This window comes from Astatotilapia calliptera, unplaced genomic scaffold, assembly GCF_900246225.1.
Source record: "Astatotilapia calliptera unplaced genomic scaffold, fAstCal1.2 U_scaffold_20, whole genome shotgun sequence".
NCBI classification, from domain to species: domain Eukaryota; kingdom Metazoa; phylum Chordata; class Actinopteri; order Cichliformes; family Cichlidae; genus Astatotilapia; species Astatotilapia calliptera.
Window position 1 is genome coordinate 9,410 of NW_020535730.1, and position 25,485 is coordinate 34,894.

The 25,485-nt window shown below is 40.7% G+C and overlaps 1 protein-coding gene across 1 annotated transcript; it reads right to left on the bottom strand.

The window, feature by feature from the left end:
- Positions 1-482: 482 nt before the first annotated feature.
- Positions 483-24,229, bottom strand: LOC113017798 (beta-1,4 N-acetylgalactosaminyltransferase 2-like). Its single transcript, XM_026160903.1, has 8 exons — positions 24,175-24,229; positions 17,421-17,545; positions 15,556-15,726; positions 15,301-15,407; positions 14,679-14,716; positions 13,144-13,210; positions 887-1,000; positions 483-667 (listed from the first exon to the last, which is right to left on the bottom strand). The coding sequence occupies exons 2-8, from the start codon at positions 17,543-17,545 to the stop codon at positions 483-485; spliced, it is 807 nt and encodes a 268-aa protein (XP_026016688.1). The 5' UTR covers positions 24,175-24,229.
- Positions 24,230-25,485: the final 1,256 nt, after the last annotated feature.

A 25,485-nucleotide genomic window follows, 5' to 3' on the forward strand; every position in this document is an offset into this window, starting at 1 on the left:
ATATAGGTCTACCCTGGACCCGAGCGAGCGTGTGTATGTTTGGAACCCACTGAGAGCGTGTATTGGATTAATCCCTGTTTCTCCCTGGACCCTGGAGCCCCAGACCCTTTCCCCCGCCGCACTGTATATATATCCTCACCTGGTGTCTCACTGTAAATAAACGCACTTTCTCTTTGCCAAGGATACCTGGTCTGCGCGTGAGTCCGTTTCAAACATTCTGACATAATTATTATATTCTTGTGGATTTCCTACATCTTTAGGATGATATTTCTAACTAATCAGTTACTAGTTCTTAACTAAGCAAAGTTTTTCAGCTGGAAACAACTAGGAATGAAGAAGAGTTTTGAGAGTATAGTGTTTGTTTGTTTGTTTGTTTGTTTGTTTGTTTGTTTTGGGGGGGGGGGGTTCCACAAGTGTAGGTTAATGAGAAAATGACAATGATGGAAGGAGACAATAATTCTGCCTCAACATAACTAATGTTCTTAATTGTATGCAATGATAAACAAGATGCAAATAATAAAGAAGCATTTAAATGAATATGGACTTGGCTTTTGACCCCTGATGAAGAGTACACTTCTACCTGTTCCCATGTCATACAGGACTGGTACATGAGGCTGCTGGATGGTAATGGGAAACACGGCTTCATAGTTTTCAAACTGGAAAGTGACTGAACACAAAAATAACATTTGTTTAGGTTCAGAACAAGCGGGACTTTTGTTTGAAGAAAAATAACAAAGAAGCAATTCAGGACTCATTATTTCAGTTATTTTAAATATAACACACAGGACTCATACATTAATGCTAATGTAAAATGCACACGACATTTTGCAAATTCAATTGTCATTTAAAAATGTGGGTTATAGCTCTTCACATTTTTGACACATACCAAGGTCTCCAGTGTTTATATGGTAGATGGTGCTGGTATAGGACACTTTGGCCAGCAGGTCATTGAGGACCGACAAGGTGCTAGACTCAATAGTCAGTTTTGTCTCTCCAGAACCTGTGAATTCAAACCAAACAACTTTACATTAGCTTTAAAATGAAGTTTAATTGCTTATGGCTAAGTGCCAATAGATGTGACAAATTATATATTATTCACAGTAATATAATACTGCTGGTAATTTCTCTGAAAGGACTTATAATATAACAGGAGTAGTCTTTAATTCAGAGTAATTTATTCTGACTAATTAGGAAAGTGGTTTTCCTAATTAAATTATTCACCCATCCATTCTCTTGTGCTTATCCTTATTGGGAGAACAGGGTGGGTCGCCACTCCGTCGTAGGCCTAACACATACATATAGACAACTATTGGCACTCACATTCACAGGCAGTTTAGAATCACCAGTTAACCTAACCTCATTAACTGCATGTGTTTGGCTTCTGGGAGGAAGCCAGAGTATACAAGAGAACCAGTGAAAACACAGAGAGAACATGCAAACTCCGCACAAAAATACAGTAGATGGTGGAGATGAATTTAGGACCTTCTTGCTGTGATGCAACAGTGTTAACTACCATGCTTCCGTGCTGTCCAGCCAAAATACATTAGTTACTGATAATTGACAATGAGAATATGAAGTCCTGAACTTTACTAAATAAGATTCATGTAAAACCACCAATGCTACGCTGATTGAGGAGACACAATGTCTGAAATTGTATGGAGCTATGGAGGCAAGTTAAAGGGAAAACCATTATAACTTAAAAGGTGTAAAAAAAAAAAAAGTTTTGCAGGGTAGGATTTTTTAAAAGGTGTCAAGATACCTTGTAAGTAAAAGAATACATGTATATGTCTTTGTCTTCTAACTTTTATCAGTCTTTTGAGATTACAATTTTTATTTTACACAGATGTTATCTAAAAAAAAGTAATATTGGCTAGCTTAATGTGCTACTGACAGGACTCACTCAAGTTAATCTGATCTTTGTGTTTAGTCAAGACTCTTGCCCATGCAAAAGATCACTCGTGTTTTGTGTTTGTTCAAGTCGAATTAGTCACTTGCCACAGTTTAAATTATTTGTAAATATCTCCAGATTGAATTAAGTTTTTAACTGATTATTCTGCTTTGTTTTGCCTGGGTCCCGCACTTGAGTCATGTTTAGGGCTGGGTATCGTCACTGATATCTAGAATTGATTAGATTCCGATTCACAAGGTCCTGAATAGTTTCGATCCACAATTTGATTCGATTCGATTGTAATCAGTGAAATTTTGCCTCAGTCAGAAATATTATAATTCTGATCAACTATCAGTACATTTCCATATTTTTATATGTATAAAAAGAAAGCTGACACTTGCAAGACTTAATCAAAGGTGTAAGCATCACAGCAGATGCCTTTGTGTCAAAAACACAGAAAAAGATGAAGGCGATTTTCCTGGCCTGGGATCTTATAGCAGATAACCTTATAAATATTCTGCAATAGATCAAAAACGTAAGAAAGTCATTAACATTTGAATATTACCTGATTCTGCTGAAGTGAAGCAGAGCAAAGTTACAGAGGTTTTATTAGTGACACAGCTAAGCATTTTGCAATTTTGCATATTTTTAAAAAGTTTAAATTTGTTCAGTAGCCTATTGAATAGCATGAATGACGTTTTCTTTTCGGAAGTAAGTAAAAGAAAAAAACTGTGGCCGACATCGCTGTAAACAATGGTAGACGCAGTAGCGGTTTTTGATATGGGTGACACGGGCGGTTGCCCGGGGCGGCATCATGGTGGGGGGTGGCATCACGGGCATCGGCAAAAAAATAAAATTGCTCGTACTCATGCTGCCCCGACGTCAGCCAGCGCATACTGGAGATGACACAGGGACTGATCGGTTTTCTATCGCACATTTGCTGAGAGTAAGGGCGCCCTCCGTTTGCGAGGTGCACCTGCTGCTTGCGACACAGGGAGGAGAGGGCGGGGCTGCAGACTTATAATTTGGAACTATGTTTTTTCGAAATTCTATATGCGAAAAGTGAACGCGAGAGCCCTGAAGTCAAAGTAAACTTTATTGTCATCTCCGCTACATACAGTCCAGTATATAGAGAGACGAGGCTCCAGTTACAACAGTGCAAGTAAACAAACAATAAATATAAGAAGAGTAAGAAAATAAATATACACTTTAGGACACGGGGTAAAGGGATCAATAACAATTTAAAATTTATAATTTACAGTTTGATGATTTAAAGTCTCACACACAACCCGTCGAAAGGGGAGGGGGGCGGCTGCTTCCAAATAGAGCACATTTCATTCATAATGTTGTAAATCCAAGTCCATTATGTACTCACGATCTGAATCCTGGGTTGTGTGAAATCCCAGAAATACACCTTAGACAAAGTGAATTTGTGAACTAAGATGTAGGTCTATTAGGTTAAGTTGTGGCGATCCTCAAGTTGTGTTCATACTGGAGTGCAAAATTAAAACCAGGAAGATGGACAAGAAAAGTTCAAAGCCATCAGTTGCTCAGTTTAGGAAAAAAAAATAGAAAAGGCAAGGCGGACAAACGAGCAAAAGATACAGGTAAGCAGATATGTCGTTGGATAATGGCAGGTCATCCTGAAACAATCAGCATCAGAATACTTTACTAATCCCTAAGGAAATTATGTGTGTTACAGTTGCTCCAAGAAGAAATGGTAAAAATAGTAACAGTAACAGACTAAACTCCAAACAATACATTATGTTACAGATGTTAATATTAATTAGTCATTGTCAATTGTTGTTTTGTCCTGTTCTCGTTGTATGACGAATTATGATGGCTGTTTGGTAGCCGTTTGCATACAATGCATACTCTCTCTCCCTCTTCATGGCCCCTGCCCCCAGCATACCCTCACCACGTCTGTCCAGAATTTTCTGCCACAACTGATCACCAGGTGGCGCAATTCCCAGCACTCCACCCAATTAACCCAAGAAGGCTGAGCACTCATATGGGCAGTCCAACATAGCTGGACTGGCCTTTGGGCATACTGGGCATTTGCCCAGTGGGCCGATGGTGATTTTTCATTTTTATTTTTGTTTGTTTGTTTGTTTTTGTAACAGTATAAACAACGATAGCTGGTGGATTGGCCAGATACTGGCCGATGTGTAAAAATAACTCAGTTGTTTGGTAGTGGTTTCTACGGCGGAGCTTTCACAGAGGCCAGCAAGTGAATGAGGGAAAGGGAGGGAGAAGGAGAGACCCGAGGCGGCTGCCCCGGTCCGAGTGTCAGGTGAACTAAACTGCAGGTAAGAAGTTATGACCTGCAGTCTATCTGGGTCAAATATAAACCAAGTTTAGGTGGAGTTTATTTTCGTTGTGCTGACTTTTTACCGTCAGTTACAATAACTTATACTGCGTTCTAGCTAGCATGATGGAGTTTCTATACAGCTGGGTGGGTGCTATGATGTTACTGATAGTGAACTTTATTTTATTCACAAGGTTAGTTAGTAGAGTTGCCAATCGTCCCGTATTCAGAGAAAATATTACACGTTTCGTATTGAGCTGAAAAGGAACACAGTATGTCCCGAACTTCAGCTACAATGGAAAAAGACACAAAGCTGGATTTATTGTGCATCTTTACGCTGCACAGCTGCCTCTTCTTCTCTCATTCTCTCCCCTCCCTCTCCTGTTCCTACTTCAATCATGAAACTGATCAATGATCAGCTGATCGGCTTTTCTCTCTTGTTTGTTTATCGCCCACTTTGCGCCAGAAAGAGGAAACCAGCGGCTGTCGCGTTAAACAACAGCAGCACGTTTGATCAGCTGTTGTTAGAATGTATTTAATATTACTTTCTAGTATCAGCTGATGTTTGTAAAAGCTGCTGGTCATGATATCGGTTTGGTTATCTGGTGAGAGGGAAACATGAAGATGAAACCAGGAGATGTCCTTACTGAATCATCAGAGCTGAGCAGGTGATGGAGAAACAGGTTTACCTTTTAGGTGACATTAATGAGTTGAAGGGAAGTTATGACCTGTTTCTGAGAGACAAATAACACCAGGATCCTTTTATTACATAGCTGACAGCTGGTAACTGTGCAGGGGCGGGTCTAGCAAAGTTTTGCCAGGGAGCCAGTTAGGGCATTAACAGGGAAAGGGGAGCACAAAGAAATAGTTGTCTTTCTTATCTTCATTTAAAACGTCTCGCTTTTAATAAATAATTATCTGAATATATATATATATATATATATATATATATATGTATATATATATTAGGGGTGCAACGATGCTCGTATCAATGTTGAACCGTTCGATACAGTGCTTTCGGTTCGGTACGCATATTTATCGAACAATACAAAATTTTTAATTTATTTTATCAACTTTCCTTCTGACGATGCTGTCTGTGTTGAGCGCTCAGTGGATCTGCGCTTGACAGTGCGGCCTAGGCGGAGTAGTCGATCACAGATTCACTGAGCGCAGGGAAAGATAGCCTGTCGTTGCAACTTGGCAAATTGAACCTCCCCCACCCTAATTCAGAGGTGGCGTTTGGAACTATTTTGGTCTTCATGTGACGTATGACCCTGAAGGTAAGCGCGGCATGGACTAAAGTAAAACAGTATGTTGGATGTGCCACGCAATGCTCAATTACATTGGTTGGAACTAGTGTGTTAGCGCAGTTAGCTCGTTAACGCGTTGGCCGTCCAGCCCCACGCACGGGGCGATCCGCGGTAGCTCGTTAACGGAGATTTGCCGTGTTGTGGCTTTAACATCATTTCAATTAGATTAACGCTGACAGCACTACTGGGAACACAACGAATATGACTGCACATTTACGCCGACAGCATCCTAGTGCAAAGACAAGTGGAAGCAGACAAAAACAACAAGCACGCATGCTACAAACTTTACCCGAGTCATTTAGACAGCCGTTAGCACATGATTCTCCTTATGGGGACCTGATATGTTTAATATGCTGCTGAGAATATAGCCCAGGAGAAGCGTATAGTATAGCTTTTATTTTGGAAAGAGACATTTCTCTGTAATAAACTCTCTTTACAAAAGATGAGTGATTTCTCAATCAGATAGATTTTTTTTTTTTTTTATTAATTTGTTGTTTCAGCAACATTAAATTTAAAAACTGTACTTTTGAGTTAAAATATATATTTATAATTTTAATAAATGACAAATTAAAAAGTCATGAACATTTTTTTTTGTATCGAAAAAATATCGAACCGTGACACGAAAGTATCGAACCGAACTGAACCGTGAATTTTGTGTATCATTGCACCTCTAATATATATATATATATATATATATATATATATATATATATATATATATATATATATATACATATACAAAAAACTTGAATTTTACAATGTTTATTTATCGGCCAGAAACAACAGGGGAGTCCAAATTCAGAGGCTGTGTCCACCTGAGGACCCGGCCTTCGCGATCTAAGTGGGCCGGGTCCTCCGACTGCCAGGTAGACCTCGAAATGAGCCACTGTGAAATTGGACAGTCTAGCCTTCAGAATTACGTCACCGTCTGCTCCTTGCTGTCTAAATATAACCGGATGCTGGCGTAAATTTTCGACCATGTAACACTTCTGTTTAATCAGTTTTCTGTTTGACGATTATTCAGCTGTGTGAAAACCCAGGAGGAACCCTCCCGAGGGATCAATAAAGTTTTATCCAATCTAATCTAACAACTTTAATCTCTGCCAAACCGATTTACTCACAAACAAATAAAACACTGACACAGGCCAAACAATAACATTTTTAAGTTAAGTGACTTAAATATCATGTTTAACCTGAGTAGCAAAAGACCGTGGGGGTTTGAAAATCATTTGCCGGGAGTTTGCTGTTCTTGTCGGCTCAGATATTTGAAGTTTACACAGCTACATTGTCACCTGAAAATATGTTAAAAGTTTATTTTGCGACCTAGAAAGAGTAATAAGAGTAATATTAAAACTAGGTAGCTGCGGTAATAGTAGCCATTGTTGGAAACTGGAATTGGCTGGACCAATCTGGGATATGGTTTTTCAATTTTGTTGTCCAGGTGGAAAATCGGGAGAAATTCGAGAGAATGGTCGCCAATGTTCCCTCTAATTTTTCATGTGTCTTAGCGAACACACAAACTCCCTGAGCGATCCCTTGGACCACTGTGACCAACAGCAGACTTGTGCACTGTGGTCACGCCAGCATCAAATCCGTCGAAGTTACATGGTTTATTAAAATAATCAAATTACAGCATTTACATTTATGTTAGACTACTTTTAATTAACTGCTTTAGCCCACTTACAATAAAAATTAATAAAAAAAATCTTGTTCATGAGCTGTGTAGTATGTTAACACTATTGGAAGTAAAAATAATTTGAACTCCAATTTCGAAAACACAACTTTTTTTTATTATTTTTTTATAAAGCTCTGATTTGTATTATGACTATAAGTCTGTGGTCTGGGAGAGAGTCCTGTAACTCTCTGTCTGCAAAATACAGTATACAATGACCAATGTTGAGCAATTAATTACATAGTTACTTCTTCAAAAAAGTTACTGAGTTTTGCAAACAGCAAAGTTTTTTGCACCTGTTTACCTAAAAATGCAGCCAAGACATTTTTTAAACAAACATTTCAAAATATTTACAGAACAATCAGCTGTTCTGCATCAAATCTGATGCCACACAAATTATTTGTGCCACTCCAAAAAATAATTTCTGTCCACTATGAGATAAAGGAGAACAACAGCCTGATACCTGCAGGCCTGACAACAGGAGATGTAGCACTCCTGTAACACCTGTAAAATTCAGCAGTCGCCTCATTGTTCTGACACACACAACAAAACTATTGACTACACTACACACTAACTAAACAAGATTTGCGCTAAACGTCTCAAATCACTCACATCTCAAAACACCGCCGTCACTCCTAAAACTTCCTCCCATTTCTTAACAACTAAATGCCATATAATTTTTTGATTTGACATGGTTCATTTTTCGACCAATAGGAAAGGGTGGGGGTTTTTTTGGTTTTGTTTTTGCAAAGGTGGAGAGTGCTTTTGAGCGTTTTCCTTATAAAGCGCCGTTTGTACCGTTTCTTCCCGCAGTAAATATAAACAACCAGGGCCGGACTGGGACAAAAAATTGGCCCGGGCATTTTGACTAGAGACCGGCCCACCAGGTATTACAGGAAAAGCCATAAAGCCTTTGGATGAAAGCAGATGCTGTTGTGACAATGATGTACACTGTCTTCTTGTATATTTAAGATTTCTATACATTTTACATCAGATAATGTAAGATTCAGATAATTATTTAATAAAAGCTAGACATTTTAAATGAGAATAAGAAAGAAATGTATAGAAAAACTTTGGTAGATCCGCCCCTGCACAGTTACCAGCTGTCAGCTACGTAAAAAAAGGATCCTGGTGTTATTTGTCAGAAACAGTTCATAACTTCCCTTCAACTCATTCATGTGACCTAAAAGGTAAACCTGTTTCTCCATCACCTGTTCAGCTCTTCATGTTTCCCTCTCACCACATATCCAAACTGATATCATGACCAGCAGCTTTTACAGCTGTGGCTCCAGCAAACATCAGCTGATACTAGAAATTAATATTAAATAAATTCTAACAACAGCTGATCAAGCTTAAATGTGCTGTTGTTGTTTAACGCGACATCCGCTGGTTTCCTCTTTCTGGCACAAAGTGGGCGATAAACAAACATGAGAGAATCAGCTGATTATTGATCAGTTTCATGATTGAAGTAGGATGTGAGAATGAGAGAAGAAGAGGCAGCTGTGCAGCAAAGACACAGGAAAAACTGCAGCTTCGTGTCTTTTTCCATTCTAGCTGAAGTACGGGACAAACTGTGTTCCTTTTCAGCTCAATACGAAACGCGTAATATTTCTCTGATTACGGGACGATTGGCAACTGTACTAACTAGCCTTATGAATGAAATAAAGTTCATTAACATAGCACCCACCCAGCTGTATAGAAATTTCGTCATGCTAGCTAGTACGCAGTATGTGTTACTGTAATTGACAGTAAAAAGTCAGCACAATGAAAATAAACTCCACCTAAACTCGGTTTATATCTGACCCAGATAGACTGCAGGTCATAACTTCTTACCTGAAGTTCAGTTCACCTGACACTCGGACCGGGGCGGCCGCCTTGGGTCTCTCCTCCTCCTGCTTCCCCTTTCCCTCATTCACCTGCTGGCCTCTGTGGAAGCTCCGCCATAGCCACCACCAAACAACTGAGTTACTTTTACACATCAGCCAGCATCCAGCTGGCCAATCCACCACCTCTCATTGTTTATACCGTTATAAAAAAAAAAAATCATCGGCCCATAAAGACGAAAAATCACCATCGGCCCATCAGGCAAATGCCCGGTATGCCCAATGGCCAGTCCAGCTATGTAAACAACGATAGTATTCAGGAAGAAAACCAAACATTGCATATATTTTTTTATCATAACCTTGGTTTTACGTGGCCTATCAACACAATTTAAAAACTGGTATAAAGTCCACACTTTTTCTGTCAGTTGTTCCGTCTGTCCTGCTCACATCTCCAATGGTTGTACACATTGTCATTAAAACGGTTTCACTCCACATCAGCCACACCGCTTTTCCAGCGAAAACACCGGTGTCAGCACATAAGGACGCTGTCATAGCCTGTCAACGACGTTGATTAGCTGCATATATACGAATGTAAATCACGTGATTGACTGGAGTATGGGATAAGGTGGCATCGTTTTAATCCCGGGAGCAGCCAGTCACTTACTGACTAACACTGCAAAACAGAATTGTAAAAGTTTTAATTTTAATTTAATTTCAGGATAAAAACGCAGATTTTTTGTGCGCAGAGACCGTGCCAGCAGTGCGCAATTGCGCACACGGGCAGCTTAGAGGGAACATTGATGGTTGCCCCGGGAGATTTTTAGGAGGGGGCACTGAAATTCGGGATTCTCTCTCGGAAAAATCAGAAGGGGCATGTACAGCGTTTGTTTTCATTCAAATGCTTTATAGCTTTTCCTATAATACCTGGTGGGCCGATCTCTAGTCAAAATGCCCGGGGCAATTTTTTTGTCCCAGTCCAGCCCTGACACAGACAAATGATAGTCAGGACCTTTTCCCCAACCCAAAGGCATAGAGAAGCAACTTCTGATCCACTGGATCTCAAAGTCTGGAAAGAAAACCTGGTGGAGGGTGGAGGATTCAAGTATACTCCCCCCATAGGTAGTGGGCCACCGTGGTTCAGGTGGTTGGGAAGCTCCTCTGTAACTGGAAAGTTGCTGGTTCAATACCCCAGCTCTCTCTGTCCTGGTCGTTGTGTACTTGGGCAAGACACTTTAACCTGCCGCTTACCAATGTTGGCCAGAGGGGCCGATGGCTTCTGTTAGTCTGCCCCCAGGTTACAACTGTGGTTTTTCTGTACCAGTGTGTGAATGTGAGAGAGTGAGTGCTATATAAATGCAATCCATTATTATAAGTGGATGGACCCATGTACAATAGGATGCAAAAGTTTGGGCAACCTTGTTAATAGTCATCATCATTTTCCTGTATAAATTGTTGGTTGTTACAATAAAAAATGTCAGTTAAATATATCATATAGGAGATATGATATATATATATATATATATATATATATATATATATATATATATATATACAGTGGGGCAAAAAAGTATTTAGTCAGCCACCGATTGTGCAAGTTCCCCCACCTAAAATGATGACAGAGGTCAGTAATTTGCACCAGAGGTACACTTCAACTGTGAGAGACAGAATGTGAAAAAATAAAATCCATGAATCCACATGGTAGGATTTGTAAAGAATTTATTCGTAAATCAGGGTGGAAAATAAGTATTTGGTCAATAACAAAAATACAACTCAATACTTTGTAACATAACCTTTGTTGGCAATAACAGAGGTCAAACGTGTACTATAGGTCTTTACCAGGTTTGCACACACAGTAGCTGGTATTTTGGCCCATTCCTCCATGCAGATCTTCTCGAGAGCAGTGATGTTTTGGGGCTGTCGCCGAGCAACACGGACTTTCAACTCCCGCCACAGATTTTCTATGGGGTTGAGGTCTGGAGACTGGCTAGGCCACTCCAGGACTTTCAAATGCTTCTTACGGAGCCACTCCTTTGTTGCCCGGGCGGTGTGTTTTGGATCATTGTCATGTTGGAAGACCCAGCCTCGTTTCATCTTCAAAGTTCTCACTGATGGAAGGAGGTTTTGGCTCAAAATCTCACGATACATGGCCCCATTCATTCTGTCCTTAACACGGATCAGTCGTCCTGTCCCCTTGGCAGAAAAACAGCCCCATAGCATGATGTTTCCACCCCCATGCTTCACAGTAGGTATGGTGTTCTTGGGATGCAACTCAGTATTCTTCTTCCTCCAAACACGACGAGTTGAGTTTATACCAAAAAGTTCTACTTTGGTTTCATCTGACCACATGACATTCTCCCAATCCTCTGCTGTATCATCCATGTGCTCTCTGGCAAACTTCAGACGGGCCTGGACATGCACTGGCTTCAGCAGCGGAACACGTCTGGCACTGCGGGATTTGATTCCCTGCCGTTGTAGTGTGTTACTGATGGTGACCTTTGTTACTTTGGTCCCAGCTCTCTGCAGGTCATTCACCAGGTCCCCCCGTGTGGTTCTGGGATCTTTGCTCACCGTTCTCATGATCATTTTGACCCCACGGGATGAGATCTTGCGTGGAGCCCCAGATCGAGGGAGATTATCAGTGGTCTTGTATGTCTTCCATTTTCTGATGATTGCTCCCACAGTTGATTTTTTCACACCAAGCTGCTTGCCTATTGTAGATTCACTCTTCCCAGTCTGGTGCAGGTCTACAATACTTTTCCTGGTGTCCTTCGAAAGCTCTTTGGTCTTGGCCATGGCGGAGTTTGGAGTCTGACTGTTTGAGGCTGTGGACAGGTGTCTTTTATACAGATGATGAGTTCAAACAGGTGCCATTCATACAGGTAACGAGTGGGGGACAGAAAAGCTTCTTACAGAAGACGTTACAGGTCTGTGAGAGCCAGAGATTTTCCTTGTTTGAGGTGACCAAATACTTATTTTCCACCCTAATTTACGAATAAATTCTTTACAAATCCTACCATGTGGATTCATGGATTTTTTTTTCACATTCTGTCTCTCACAGTTCAAGTGTACCTCTGGTGCAAATTACTGACCTCTGTCATCATTTTAAGTGGGGGAACTTGCACAATCGGTGGCTGACTAAATACTTTTTTGCCCCACTGTATATATATATATATATATATATATATATATATATATATATATATATATATATATATATATATATATATATATATATATATATGACATTCAGTTAAATATATCATATAGGAGACACACACAGTGATAAGTGAAATGAAGTTTATTGGATTTACAGAAAGTATATATATATATATATATATATATATATATATATATATATATATATATATATATATATATACTTTCTGTAAATCCAATAAACTTCATTTCACTTATCACTGTGTGTGTCTCCTATATGATATATTTAACTGAATGTCATTTAACTGACATGACCTTTATTGTAGCAACCAATGATTTATACAGGAAAATAATGACTATTAACAAGGTTGCCCAAACTTTTGCATTTCACTGTAGCTTCTTTGAGGCTGAGGCCAGCTAGCCCCCATGGGCAAAGCCCTGGCTATCAGGTGTGGCTAGAGAAATTGAACTCAGAACCTTGAGTCTTACAGTCCAGGCCACTAAACTAAACCCAGTCATATTTCAAGAACACTGAACAAGAGGTATCCAACATCCATCCAAGCTCTGCACTGAGGTAATACTCATATGATCAAACTTCCTGTATTCAGGGGTTGGTCCCACAGATCAACAAGTGCAATCCCCTACCTTCCCTCTCTTTGTTACCATTCAAATAAACTTCTCCAGTTTGAATGATATCCCAATGTAATTGCTGTAGATGCTGTATTGGCATGGATGAGTGTATCAATGTCTCGATCAGTGTATCAATATCACGTTCACCCCTTGCATATAGTTTACCTATGTTTCATCCAAAATAATTATATAAATATTAGCATTTTCTGTACAATGTTGATCCTTCTATCGGGGACATAGGAACAAAAAACATTGAAACAAAGAGAAAAAAGCAAGCTAATAATATGGTTTAAAAAAAAACAATATTAATTTGGTACCAGTGTATATATAAATTTACCTTTGACTTGGAAACTCACCTTGAACAGTGGCCTCTGCAGTTGGAGTTTCTGTTGTTAGGACACCATTAGACACAGTTAAGAGAACCTAGAATAGAAACACATGAATAAACTAAAAAGTGCTCTGAGTAATTTTAGCAATACCAACATTACTACCATCTCCACAAAACTGCACCACCCCTTAAGCTGTCTTTTTAAACCAGAAGAAAGCTTTAAAGTGAGAAGGCATCAGACATTAGTCCCACCTTTTAGAGAACCTGACGCAAATACATATTTTTCATCATTCATATAGTTTTATTTAAGATTCAGTGCATATCAGATACATTACACAGCCCAAAGGTGTGTCATCTGTCTTGTTAAAGTGCAAACTAGTGGGAGATGCAAGTATGCAACGCTTCTTTATTATTTATTCTTGTCTGGTCTCGAGAACTAACAGCTATAACAACTCTGTTGCTCATGTCATACATCTCGTATCACAAATCTGGTGATTGCTTCTGGTTTTGACAAACCAGCAGGACAACTATGAATACATAGTTGACAACTATGCCATGGTTATGTGGTTCGGTCAGCTGAAAAAAGGGTGGAGTGCCCACTCTGGGTCAGGGAAGAGTTCCTGCCCCAAGTGGAGAAATTGAAATATCTTGAGGTCTTGTTCACGAATTAGGGGAGAAGGGAGCAGGAGATCGACAGAGTGATTGGTGCTGTGGCTGCAGTGAGGTAGACACTGTACTGGTCTGTCGTGGCCATTGGAGGGCCGGCGCCAGTGCCAGCACCCATTCTGATGGGCGGTCTGTTCCTCTGGCTAAAAGGCTCTCCTTTAACCCTGGTCGGGTTCCTACCAGAGCTTTCCTAGTTTCTCACCCTTCTCTGTACTTATGCTTGCTATGCCATGCCAGCGACATGCATTACTCCTAACGTGCATATTCTTTTCCCCAGCCAGGAGAACTGTAAGATGTTTGTTATTTTGGGGTTCCTGCTCTAATCCCTTTCACAGCTGGGGTTCCTTTCTGCTGAGAAAGGCCATCGTAGTCTAACCGCAAAACACCGACCTATATTCTTTTCATCAATAAATCAAATCTAATTATCTCTCCTTATTGAATTCACATTCAGGGAATCTGTTGACTCTACTAGGTATGTAACACACAATAACTTAAACTTTATTATACTTGGTTGGTTGGTTAATAATGCAAATTTTCATGTCAGTTTTAAATTACTGTACATGAATAACTTGCACAGATTTACATATATCACTAGCCAATACAGTGTTACCTGGTGAAATATAGGGTCTACTAAAATAAACTGACTGAAACTGAATAACAATGTGTTATGAAAGCCAGTACTGACTATGTAGATTGTATATCAAGCCTCGTTTGCCACACATGAATGCAATAATACTTTTTTTGATAGTTAGTATACAGTATACAAATTAAACACACATATCTTTGAACTTTAGAAACATTCAGCAGCCATCTTTCATAAATCAGCCAACCTCTACCATTCAGTCAGGCAGATCTGGGTGAGATCTGCCTGTTTCTAATCTGTGATATCAGACCAACCTTATAGCTGTTTCCTTCTTCCGCATGCAGACCTAAACCTGAAATTCAAAAATTACCTTCAGTGTCACTTAGTCCTTCTACTGAAATACACATATTCACATCATATTTTGAAATTACACAAGTGTTGCCAGGTGAGTTCTTGAGGACACCTCAGCTATCTTTCACTCAGGTTTTTCTCAGTGGGTGAATGCCATAGGCATTCAACCTATTGTGTTCCTGTTTCCCTATATTTTTAATCTTCTTATTATTCTAGTTGCTCCGTTCTTTGTCCTTTGACTACTCCCACAGTTCTCAGGCTATTTTCACCATTCAAATTTTAAAAATTCTGCCATTTCTGTTCTTACCTGCTATATCTTTTGGTGTCGTTACTTTGTATTTTTGAAAATATTAAGCTTTTTGTGCTGTTTTTGTGTCCCAATGACATGATTGGGACCAATTCGATCTGACTACTGACAGCATACTTTTATAAAAAGTACTATGATCACTTTCATGTTAACAGTATCTTCATAAACAACTGTGAACCATGGCCTTGTTGCCTTCCTATTCTATTTGCATTTATATTTTTATAGGAACATAAAAACTAAAACACTGGTGACTGAAGCATATATTGAGCTTGAATTACCTGGTATTGCAGTTGCAGTCAAGGGTCGTACTATAACGCCCTGGATAGGATACTGCAGAGGAGAATTAGGCAAAGCAAAAAGTAGCTTGGATAGGATTGAATTAGTCCTGTTGAGGAGATGGAATTGGGAAAAATTACACAAAAGAATTTTGAGTACTCAGTAACACACATACACACACACTTTAAATTATTTTATTACTGAACTGTGAGTCTAACAGTTCCCGGAAAGCTCCCACCCATACATCCATCTTCTACCTGGCTTTGTATTGCTGGAACTCTTTAGCTCGTCGCTGCATTAAATCCTCATACTGGTCTTGTGGGATGTGGTCTTTGAGGATTGTAGAGCCATCAGGACAAGTGCATGGACCAGGTAAACGGTGTTGTGTGGGCAAAGATGACTTATAACTTAGAGAACCTGAAGAGTGCCTGTAATATGGAAGTCCTGAAGAGTCACAATTCAACATCAACATTTAAATGAACTACTACAGTCAAGTATAAAAGAAAGTATATCCTTATTGTAACGTGCGGTGGAGATGAAGCCAGCCATGGAGGTGTGCAGGTGGATAGCGAATGAGCAACAGCTTCTGACTTTCCAAAAAGTACTCATTTATTTACAATATCAAAAATAAAAGTGCTACCTCTACCACACATTACTAAAGAGCACACTAGTCCGCGTACACACGGGAGCATCCATTACAGGAGGGGTGCGAAGAAGAACAAAAAGGGGGTGACACCAGTCACCAGTCGTGAGCCGCCATGTGGTGATACACTGCATTACAATAGCAACTGTTACATTATGTAATGTGATCCTTATGGCAGCCTCAGCATGGCCATCCTTTTCATCATTGGATTCCTTCTCATCAGTCATTTCTTGGTCTAGATTGCATGGATTATATTCCGTGCCACCTTCAGATGCAGACAATTTCTCCTCTAATGCATCTCCACCATCAGTTTCCTGGCCTCTCTCCTCCTCACCAGTGTAGTGATCAAATAAGTAGTAAAGAGCCTCACTTAGGTTATATATCACCTTGTCATGGTGCTGACACCCAGTGACCTGTGAGCAAGGCCTCAAAAAAGCATTGTACACCAAATCTACGAGAAATGTTCAATGATACAATGATACTGCCAACAGAGGAGTCGTTCTCTTGGAAGTGAGGCTCTATTGGGCAAACATTTCCAGAGTAGTTGCTAGGGAACCCATTGTGTGTGTGTGTGTGTGTGTGTGTGTGTGTGTGTGTGTGTTTACGACCATCTGAACTCAGTTATTTACACTAATTGTTGTCTCCACCATTCATTTCTAGTGATTGGTCATTATTGACCGGAAACAGTAAGTGTACAAATGTTGAATAAAATGAATTAGAGATCATTCACGAATCTCCCAGAACATTTCTAAACATATATGCAGTTCTCTCTACAATGATCGTGACAAAGACAGTATCAAAAAATACATCCATCCATTTGCTTCCGCTTATCCTTTTCAGGGTGGCAGGGGGCACTGGAACCTATCCCAGCTGTCATAGGGCAAGAGGCGGGGTACACCCTGGACAGGTCGCTGGTCTGTCACAGGGCTAACACAGAGGCACAGACAACTGTTTGCACTTACATTCACTCCCGCATTCACAACTATGGACAATTTAGATTGTTCAGTTAACCTATCCCCACAAACTGCATGTCTTTGGACTGTGGGAGGAAACCATAGGCATTCACTCGGGGAGAACCAACGCAAACACGGGGAGAACAAGCAAACTCCACACAGAAAGACCCCGGCCTGATGGTGGAATTGAACTCAGGACCCTCTTGCTGTGATTGAAACAGCACTAATCACTGTGCCACCGTGCTGCCCCCACTATCAAATAATCAATACATAATTGATGTGCAGACTATCAGGGTTTTACAAATCTTGTGCACTGGTCATTTTCAGCACAGCACTGTTTTAGCTACATCAGTTTATCCTTCTCACTCAGTTGCTTCAGTCTATTTGCCATGAAAAGAAAAATGTGTACCATACATATCATATTTTTATGTCCACACACACACACACACACACACACACACACACACACACACACACACACACACACACACACACACACACACACCAGGATACAGGAATACTTTACCTTTGTTTGTTGTAGGCTAGCGCACTTGTCCCATTACACAAGTTCCCGAAATAGAATGCAAACATAATGATCAGCACGCCGACAACAGCAATCACAAAAGGCTTTGAGCTTGTACAGACAGACATCTGTTGATACACACAAACACACATTATAGTAGATTAATTAACAAAAGGCAAAATCTTTACCATCTAAATAGTTACATTTTGCAAATCAGTCATATAAAACATGTTATGTCTTGACTCACATCTTAGATATGATTGAACATGTATAAAATGAACAAATACTTTCTTTTTTTTTTTACATTTTTACATTTTTTTTTACAATTATTTCCTTTGCCTCTGTAAAAAGTTCATCCTGCCTTTCATGTCTCTCAGTTGAAGCTCTGTGTGTTATTGCCAAAAAGTAATTTCCAGTACTTGCCAGTAATGTTTAAGCTGTTGTAAATGACTTGTCAACATTTAGATGTCTTTTATTTATTCGGGTGAACAGTCTCATTTACATTAGAAATGTGTTTTTGAAGAGTGAGCAGACCAAGGGGCCAGCAGAAATTGAAGAATAATATAGCAGTAGCATAACGATAGTGGGCAGAAAAGACCCAATTGAATAAAATTTAGACACAATATCATGGAATCAGACATGATATTGTCTGTTCGGCTGGAACGTTGTGGTAAATGCAGACTACAGATACTATGGCAGTGCCAGGATTGTGAGTGATTGCTGAAAATATTGAAATGTATTCACTCACTTTTTATTAATATTTGTAAATATGTGTACAAATGGTTGGGGTTTTTTTGTACTGTTTTTATCAATAAATCTCAGCAACATGTGTTTTGTGGACTTGGAGAAGGCATTCGACCGTGTCCCTCGGGGTGTCCTGTGGGAGGTGTTGCGGGAGTATGGGGTGTCTGGCCCATTGCTACGGGCCATTCGATCCCTATACAACCGTTGCAAGAGCTTGGTTCGCATTGCCGGCAATAAGTCGGACTCGTTCCCGGTGGGTGATGGGCTCCGCCAGGGCTGCCCTTTGTCTCCGGTTCTGTTCATACTTTTTATGGACAGAATTTCTAGGCGCAGCCAAGTGGCGGAGGGCTTTCGCTTTGGTGGCCTCAGAATCTCATCTCTGATTTTTGCAGATGATGTGGTTCTGTTGGTTTCATCGGGTGAGGGCCTCCAGCTCGCACTGGAACGGTTCGCAGCCGAGTGTGAAGCAGCGGGAATGAGGATCAGCACCTCCAAATCTGAGGCCATGGTTCTCAGCCGGAAAAGGGTGGAGTGCCCACTCCGGGTCGGGGATGAGTTCCTGCCCCAAGTGGAGGAGTTCAAGTATCTCGGGGTCTTGTTCGCGAGTGACAGGAGAAGGGAGCCGGAGATCGACAGACGGATTGGGGCTGCAGCTGCAGTAATGCGGACGCTGCACCGGTCCATCGTGATTGCTCTCCCCCTGCTTCAGGACACCTACACCAGGAGATGCCGGACTAGAGCAGCGCAGATACTGAAGGACCCGTCCCATCCAGGCAACAAACTGTTCCAACTTCTGCAATCTGGTAGAAGGTTCCGCATCTTCCGGGCAAGGACAGAGAGACTCAAGAGGAGCTTCTATCCCCAAGCCATCCGTGCCCTAAACACACACACCCGCCCTCTCACATCATCTATAATTGACTGAGACAGGACTCTCTTCCAGACACTCTAAACCAAGGCACAATGTACATTTCAATTCCTTTAATTTTAAATATGTTTATATTGTCTATCCTGTAAAATAGTCAGATGTCTATTCATATTAATGTACAGAATTCACCTGCTTGCTGCTACTACTGCACATTCACCCAGTGTATATACTATATATATTAGGGGTGCAACGATATTCGTATCGATATTGAACCGTTCGATACAGTGCTTTCGGTTCGGTACGCATATGTATCGAACAATACAACATTTGTAATTTATTTTATCAACTTTCCTTCTGACGATGCTGTCTGTGTTGAGCGCTCAGTGAATCTGCGTTCGACTACTCCGCCTAGGCTGCACTGTCGAGCGCAGATCCACTGAGCGCTCAACACAGACAGCATCGTCAGAAGGAAGAGTGCAGGGCAAGCTAGCAAGACAGAAGTTAAGCTCTCCTTCCAACATGGACCTCCCCCACTCTCATTCAGATCTGGCGTTTGGAATTATTTTGGTTTTCATGTGACGTATGACCCTGAAGGTAAGCGAGTCATGGACTAAAGTAAAACAGTATGTTGGATGTGCCATGCAATGCTCAATTACATGGGTGGGAACTAGTGTGTTAGCGCAGTTAGCTCGTTAACGTGTTGGCCGTCTAGCCCCACGCACGGGGCGATCGGCGGTAGCTCGTTAACGGAGATTTGCCGTGTTGTGGCGTTAAGGTCATTTCAACGAGATTAACCTGAAAGCACTAGTGGGAACACAACGAATATGACTGCACATTTACGCCGACATCATCCTAGTGCAAAGACAAAAACAACAAGCATGCTACTAACTTTAGCCGAGTCATTTAGACAGCTGTTAGCACATGATTCTCCTTATGCTGCTGAGAATATAGCCCAGAAGAAGCGGATAGTATAGCTTTTATTTTGGAAAGAGACATTTCTCTGTAATAAACTCTCTTTTCCAAAGATGAGTGATTCCTCAATCAGATACAGGGCTCGCAATATCGCTAGCCCGACATCCTGGGGCTAGCGATTTTTTTCAGACGGGCTACCCTGCCCGTCGGGCTATTGTAGGAAGGAAAAATATATGTCAATGCTTTTGCATTCTTTCAGAAATGTAGCTGGGTAATTATGTCATTGGCATCGGTGAGCCACTGTCAATATGTGACATATTGAAATCGCGTTTGAATTTGCGCTTGTTTTTTTGCTTTCACTTTATAATCGTGCAACTGTGTATAGAGAGCGACAGCACTGATCTGTGAGTGATGATAATTTGTGCACCAATTCCTCTGACATCGTCTTATTAATCGTTAGCTTACTATGCAAACATGACAAGTGAAATCTCCGCAGCAAGCTTAAACATGTGAGAGGTTGATCACGCAGAGAATCGCTGAGCTTATGTGAGTCGGTGTGTAAAAGCAGCAGGATATATATTTTAGTTCTGCTGAGCCAAATAAGAGAGGTCAGGGTGAAGAAGTGACAGCCAAAGAAAAGCTTACCACAAAACGGAGAAGTTATGACAAATGAGACTATAAGGCAAAAAGAAAGTGCAGCTTTATGGTTTCATGGACAAAATAATTTCTGTGGCTGCAATATGACGAGCTAAATAACCAGGGCTGCACATAAGTGGTCCGCAGGTGCGCATTAGCTGTCAAAATAAAAAACGCGCACAAGGGTTAGGGTTAAATTTAAAAACTGTACTTTTGAGTTAAAATATATATTTATAATTTTAATAAATGACAAATTAAAAAGGCATGAACATTTTTTTTGTATCGAAAAAACATCGAACCGTGACACCAAAGTATCGAACCGAACCGAACCGTGAATTTTGTGTATCGTTGCACCCCTAATATATATATATATATATATATATATATATACATATAAAAAATGTTCTTCCTCTACACCCCCCCCCCCAATTTTTGCACATGTCGAGGAGCGTGTCAGGCTACATTTCACTGTGTGTTATACTTGTATAACTATGCATGTGACAAATAAAGAACCTTGAACCTTGAACCTTGAAGAGGGAGCTGAGTGTAAAAGCGAAGCTCTCAATTTACCGGTCGATCTACGTCCCTACCCTCACCTATGGCCACGAGCTGTGGGTAGTGACCGAAAGAACGAGATCGCGGATACAAGCGGCAGAAATGAGCTTCCTCCGAAGGGTGGCTGGCCTCTCCCTTAGAGATAGGGTGAGAAGTTCGGCCATCCGGGAGGGGCTCAGAGTAGAGCAGCTGCTGCTCCACATCGAAAGGAGCCAGCTGAGGTGGTTTGGGCATCTGACAAGGATGCCCCCTGAGCGCCTCCTGGGTGAGGTGTTCCAGGCATGTCCCACCGGGAGGAGGCCCCGGGGCAGACCCAGGACACGCTGGAGAGATTACATCTCTCGGCTGGCCTGGGAACGCCTTGGTATTCCCCCGGACAAGCTGGAGGAGGTGGCTGGGGAGAGGGAGGTCTGGGCCTCTTTGCTTAGGCTGCTGCCCCCGCGACCCGGCCCCGGACAAAGCGGATGAAGATGGATGGATGGATGGATGGATCATGGAATCATAAAGATACTTGCGACACAAGTTATTTCTTTATTTTATATGTAAGCCTTTTGTAAAGTCTATTATCTACAATCGGTTTACCAATATAAACAGATATATTACACATGAAAAAAAACACACATTTTGACAGTTTATTGCCTGTATCTTTCAATACTATAAGTCCTTTTGGCTGCCAAGGGGCTCATGGGATTGGAAGAGATTAGTCCATTAGTCCAGGCAGTATGTCAGAATTAGCGCCATCTGCCTGTGTTCAGACAGACTGCAATTTTAAGGCGCAATTCATTTTTGCTTTGTCTGTTTGAAAATAAATAACTGCAATAATTTGAACTAAAATAATGTTGTTTTTATCATTGCAAACTAGGTCTGCACAAGTAGGATCAAAATGATTATTTTGGAAAAATGTTGAGATCAGAATACTTAATTTACCATTGATTTTAGTAACATTAATGTTTTTTTATTATTATTTAACTGTTATGTAAACATAATACTGCTTTCACATCTTAATATTGCTACAAACATTGCTTAAAAACAGATAAACTGTTAAACAATAGAACAGTAGAGCTTAAAAACTTGTTTAAAGCATTTGTGAGTATGAGTATTCTCAGCAGTGTCATCAATGTATCATTTATTTTGCATGAGTCACCTTGGCACAGGTAGTCTCACTGCAAGTTAGGTATGTGCCAGTCTTACCAAGTTTTACACGACGCTCAACCCAGACCTGTTTAAGAGTTCTTAATTTTATTATGCTTTTTACGAGGGAAACTGGTTGGTTTTTCAACCTCTTATATGTGGTTAGAGGACTCACGCGTGCACACACACACGCACACACACACACACACACACACACATACACACACACACACACACACACACCTGTAAGGCAGTTTTAAATAGGAGATTACAATGTAATCCTATATCTTCAGTGACTGAAAAAACAAGTATTTGCTAAAGAGGTGTACCTTTTTTTGTTCTTGTTAATACGTTTCTGTATGCACTCATAAGAAAACATATGGAGACCCACAGGCTTTAACCCTCTGACATCTTTTTAAAAATACTCTAAGAAATATATAAAATACTCCAAGTCTCCACAGATGAGGGAAACAATAATGATCAAAATAATTTACACACAACAAAAACTATTTACAGTTTTACTTTTTTCTGTGCTCAGAAAAAAAACGTGTGCCTTGACCCAAAACATTTAAAACACACCATGATATTAAGGTAAAAAAAAAAGAAGACTTTCATTGGCTGCATATTTAAAGACAGAGTACAGTTACCTGGAGTAAGATTATTCATATGACATAACGATCCAGAAATTTAGTTTTAAGGTGAAACCTCAAGGGAGAGCCACTATCTCTTGCTTGCCTCAGTGATACAACGTTTTATGTGTAGAGTTGGTCAATCAGCATTTTCTGAAGCTTGTTTTGACCATGTTTACCTGCCTAAAAGCCTGAACACATGGGTTAAATAGCTGTCCAGCAGGTGTACCTAATAAAATATATAAATATAAAAGTATGGGCTTCTTTCCCTTTTTGTGGTAAAGGACTATTTACTTCAAAGACAAACTAACCGGTTTTCATTGTAGCCAACAGCTTTTTTTTGAGTCAGGCGTCAGTTGTTCCCCTGACAGTGTGACAGTAAAGCTAGTTTGACTAGATGGCTATGTGAAATTTACAGGTCTTGTGGTGCAACAGTAAACACGAAAGACTGGAATACTCAGCATGCACACTCAGAAATTAAAGTACAGAAATGTACCTATAGGGGTACAATGTCTTGTCACTGGGGTGGTACCCTCTAAGGTACCGTTCTGTACCCTAAACTGTGGGTACTGATTTGTACCCTTGTAATTTGTACCTTTTACACGTCAAACCTGTACTTTAAAGGGCAAAGTTGTACCCTTAGTATAAAGTACAAAAAAGAACCCTTAAAAGGAGTACAAAAATGTCTTTCTAAAGGTTCAGTCTCTACACACAGATTTCCTATATTTTTCCTCTCAAGATTTGAAAAATTGAAGATAAAGTCAAAAATACTTGTCACATTTATTACCTTCTTAAATACATTGCTTAAACAAAACTAATGAAAACCTACAGCGCCAGAATCAGAAAGTATCGGAAAATTTTAAATTACATAACTTATTTATGTAATTTCAAAGATATTGGGTTTTTATTCTTGTAGTATGACAAAAGTATAGAAAATAGCTCATTTCCTACCTCTTCTCCCTGCTGTTTATGGAGCCACAATAAGAAAAAGTGATGAGCGAGTGACGAAAAGCCGTTCTTGAAAAACTTGAACAACTTGAATATAATTGTTGAAAAGTTTGCACACTATGAAAGGTGCGGTGTTCTTCTTTTCAGGTAACTGGTGTCACAGAGGACAATATAGTGTTACGATGAGGTACGATAAGGAGGCGGAACCACTGAGCAAGGTTAAAAACAGCAGAAAAAAAGCTCAACCAACTGTTCTGATACATCCACACAGCTCCATGCTTTACCGACAGAAAAAACCCAAACAACAAAACCAAAGTCTGAATAATATGTCATTTACCTTTTCTTGTATTTTTAGATAATTTGTGGATTTTGGTCCTTGTGTAGCAGTATGTAGTATGTGCATGCACCAAGAATAGCAGTACAAATAAGCAGATATTTCTCTCTCAAAACATTTAGGTAGATAAAGGTAGTTTCCAGCATAACCAGTTTTCATTGTAGCCAACAGCTTTTTTTTTGTTTTGAGTCAGGCGTCAGTTGTTCCCCTGACAGTGTGACAGTGAAGCTAGTTTGACTAGATGGCTATGTGAAATTTACAGGTCTTGTGGTGCAACAGTAAACACGAAAGACTGGAATGCTCAGCATATAGGTAATGTCAATATTGTTTGTGTAAGAAAAAGGAGAAGCTGTCATGGTCCTGGGTCGTTGACCCAGGGTTTTGTGTTTATTCTGATTTGTATTAGTTTGGGGTTGAACCTGAAGTTGATGTATATTCAGCCCTACCTGTGTCTGTCCTTGGTGCTCTGTTCATGTCTCCGTGTTGTGTTGCAAATCAGTCTGTGTTTCCTGCTTTACTTTGAAGGCTCGTGTTATAGATTTCCTGTTTTGTTCTGAAAGTCTGTTTCTGTTGTCATTGTGTTCAGCTTGTCTCCTCCAGTCCTCATGTGTATTACGTTCAGCTGTTCTTACCTGCTGTGTGTGATTACCTGATTGCCTTGTGTGTGTATATTTAGTGGGTGTCGGTCTGTGTTCGTTGTCGGCTCGTCTGTGTTTCTTGGTATCCTGTTCCTTAGTCTGGGTCTCTCTGCTCCGCTCTCCGTTTTGTAGATTTCAGGTTTGCTCTTTAGTTTCTCCCAGTTTAGGTTTGTCATTACTCATGCTTTATTGCCTGTTTTTGCCACTGCCACCGTGTAAATAAACTTCACTCGTATCATCAGTTTGCTGCATTTTGGGTCCTCCTTTTCCTCCACTCCACACGGCTCACTCCGCCAGCCGTGACAGTACGAGCCGACCAACATGGACCCAGCAGCATCCGCGCCGTCCCAGGAGTTTCGGGAGGAAGTGATCGACACAGTTTCCAGGTTGGTCAACCTGTGGCTCGAGCATGAGGAGGAAGAGCTTCACCACGCTGTAGAAGCCAGGCTACAGCAGCTCATCTCTGCTCACTCCTGGCTGCTGGACTCTCTTCACCCGCTCGCACAGGACTTCATACTCAACGAACTGCACCTCCACCCTCCAGCCGCTACCGCTTCCCAACCCAGCCCGGCGGTGAAGATTTTTCCCGGCCCGCCGGAGGTTTCGCCGGCCTGCCGGAGGTTTCGCCCGGCCCGCCGGAGGTTTCGCCCGGCCCGCCGGAGGTTTCGCCCGGGAG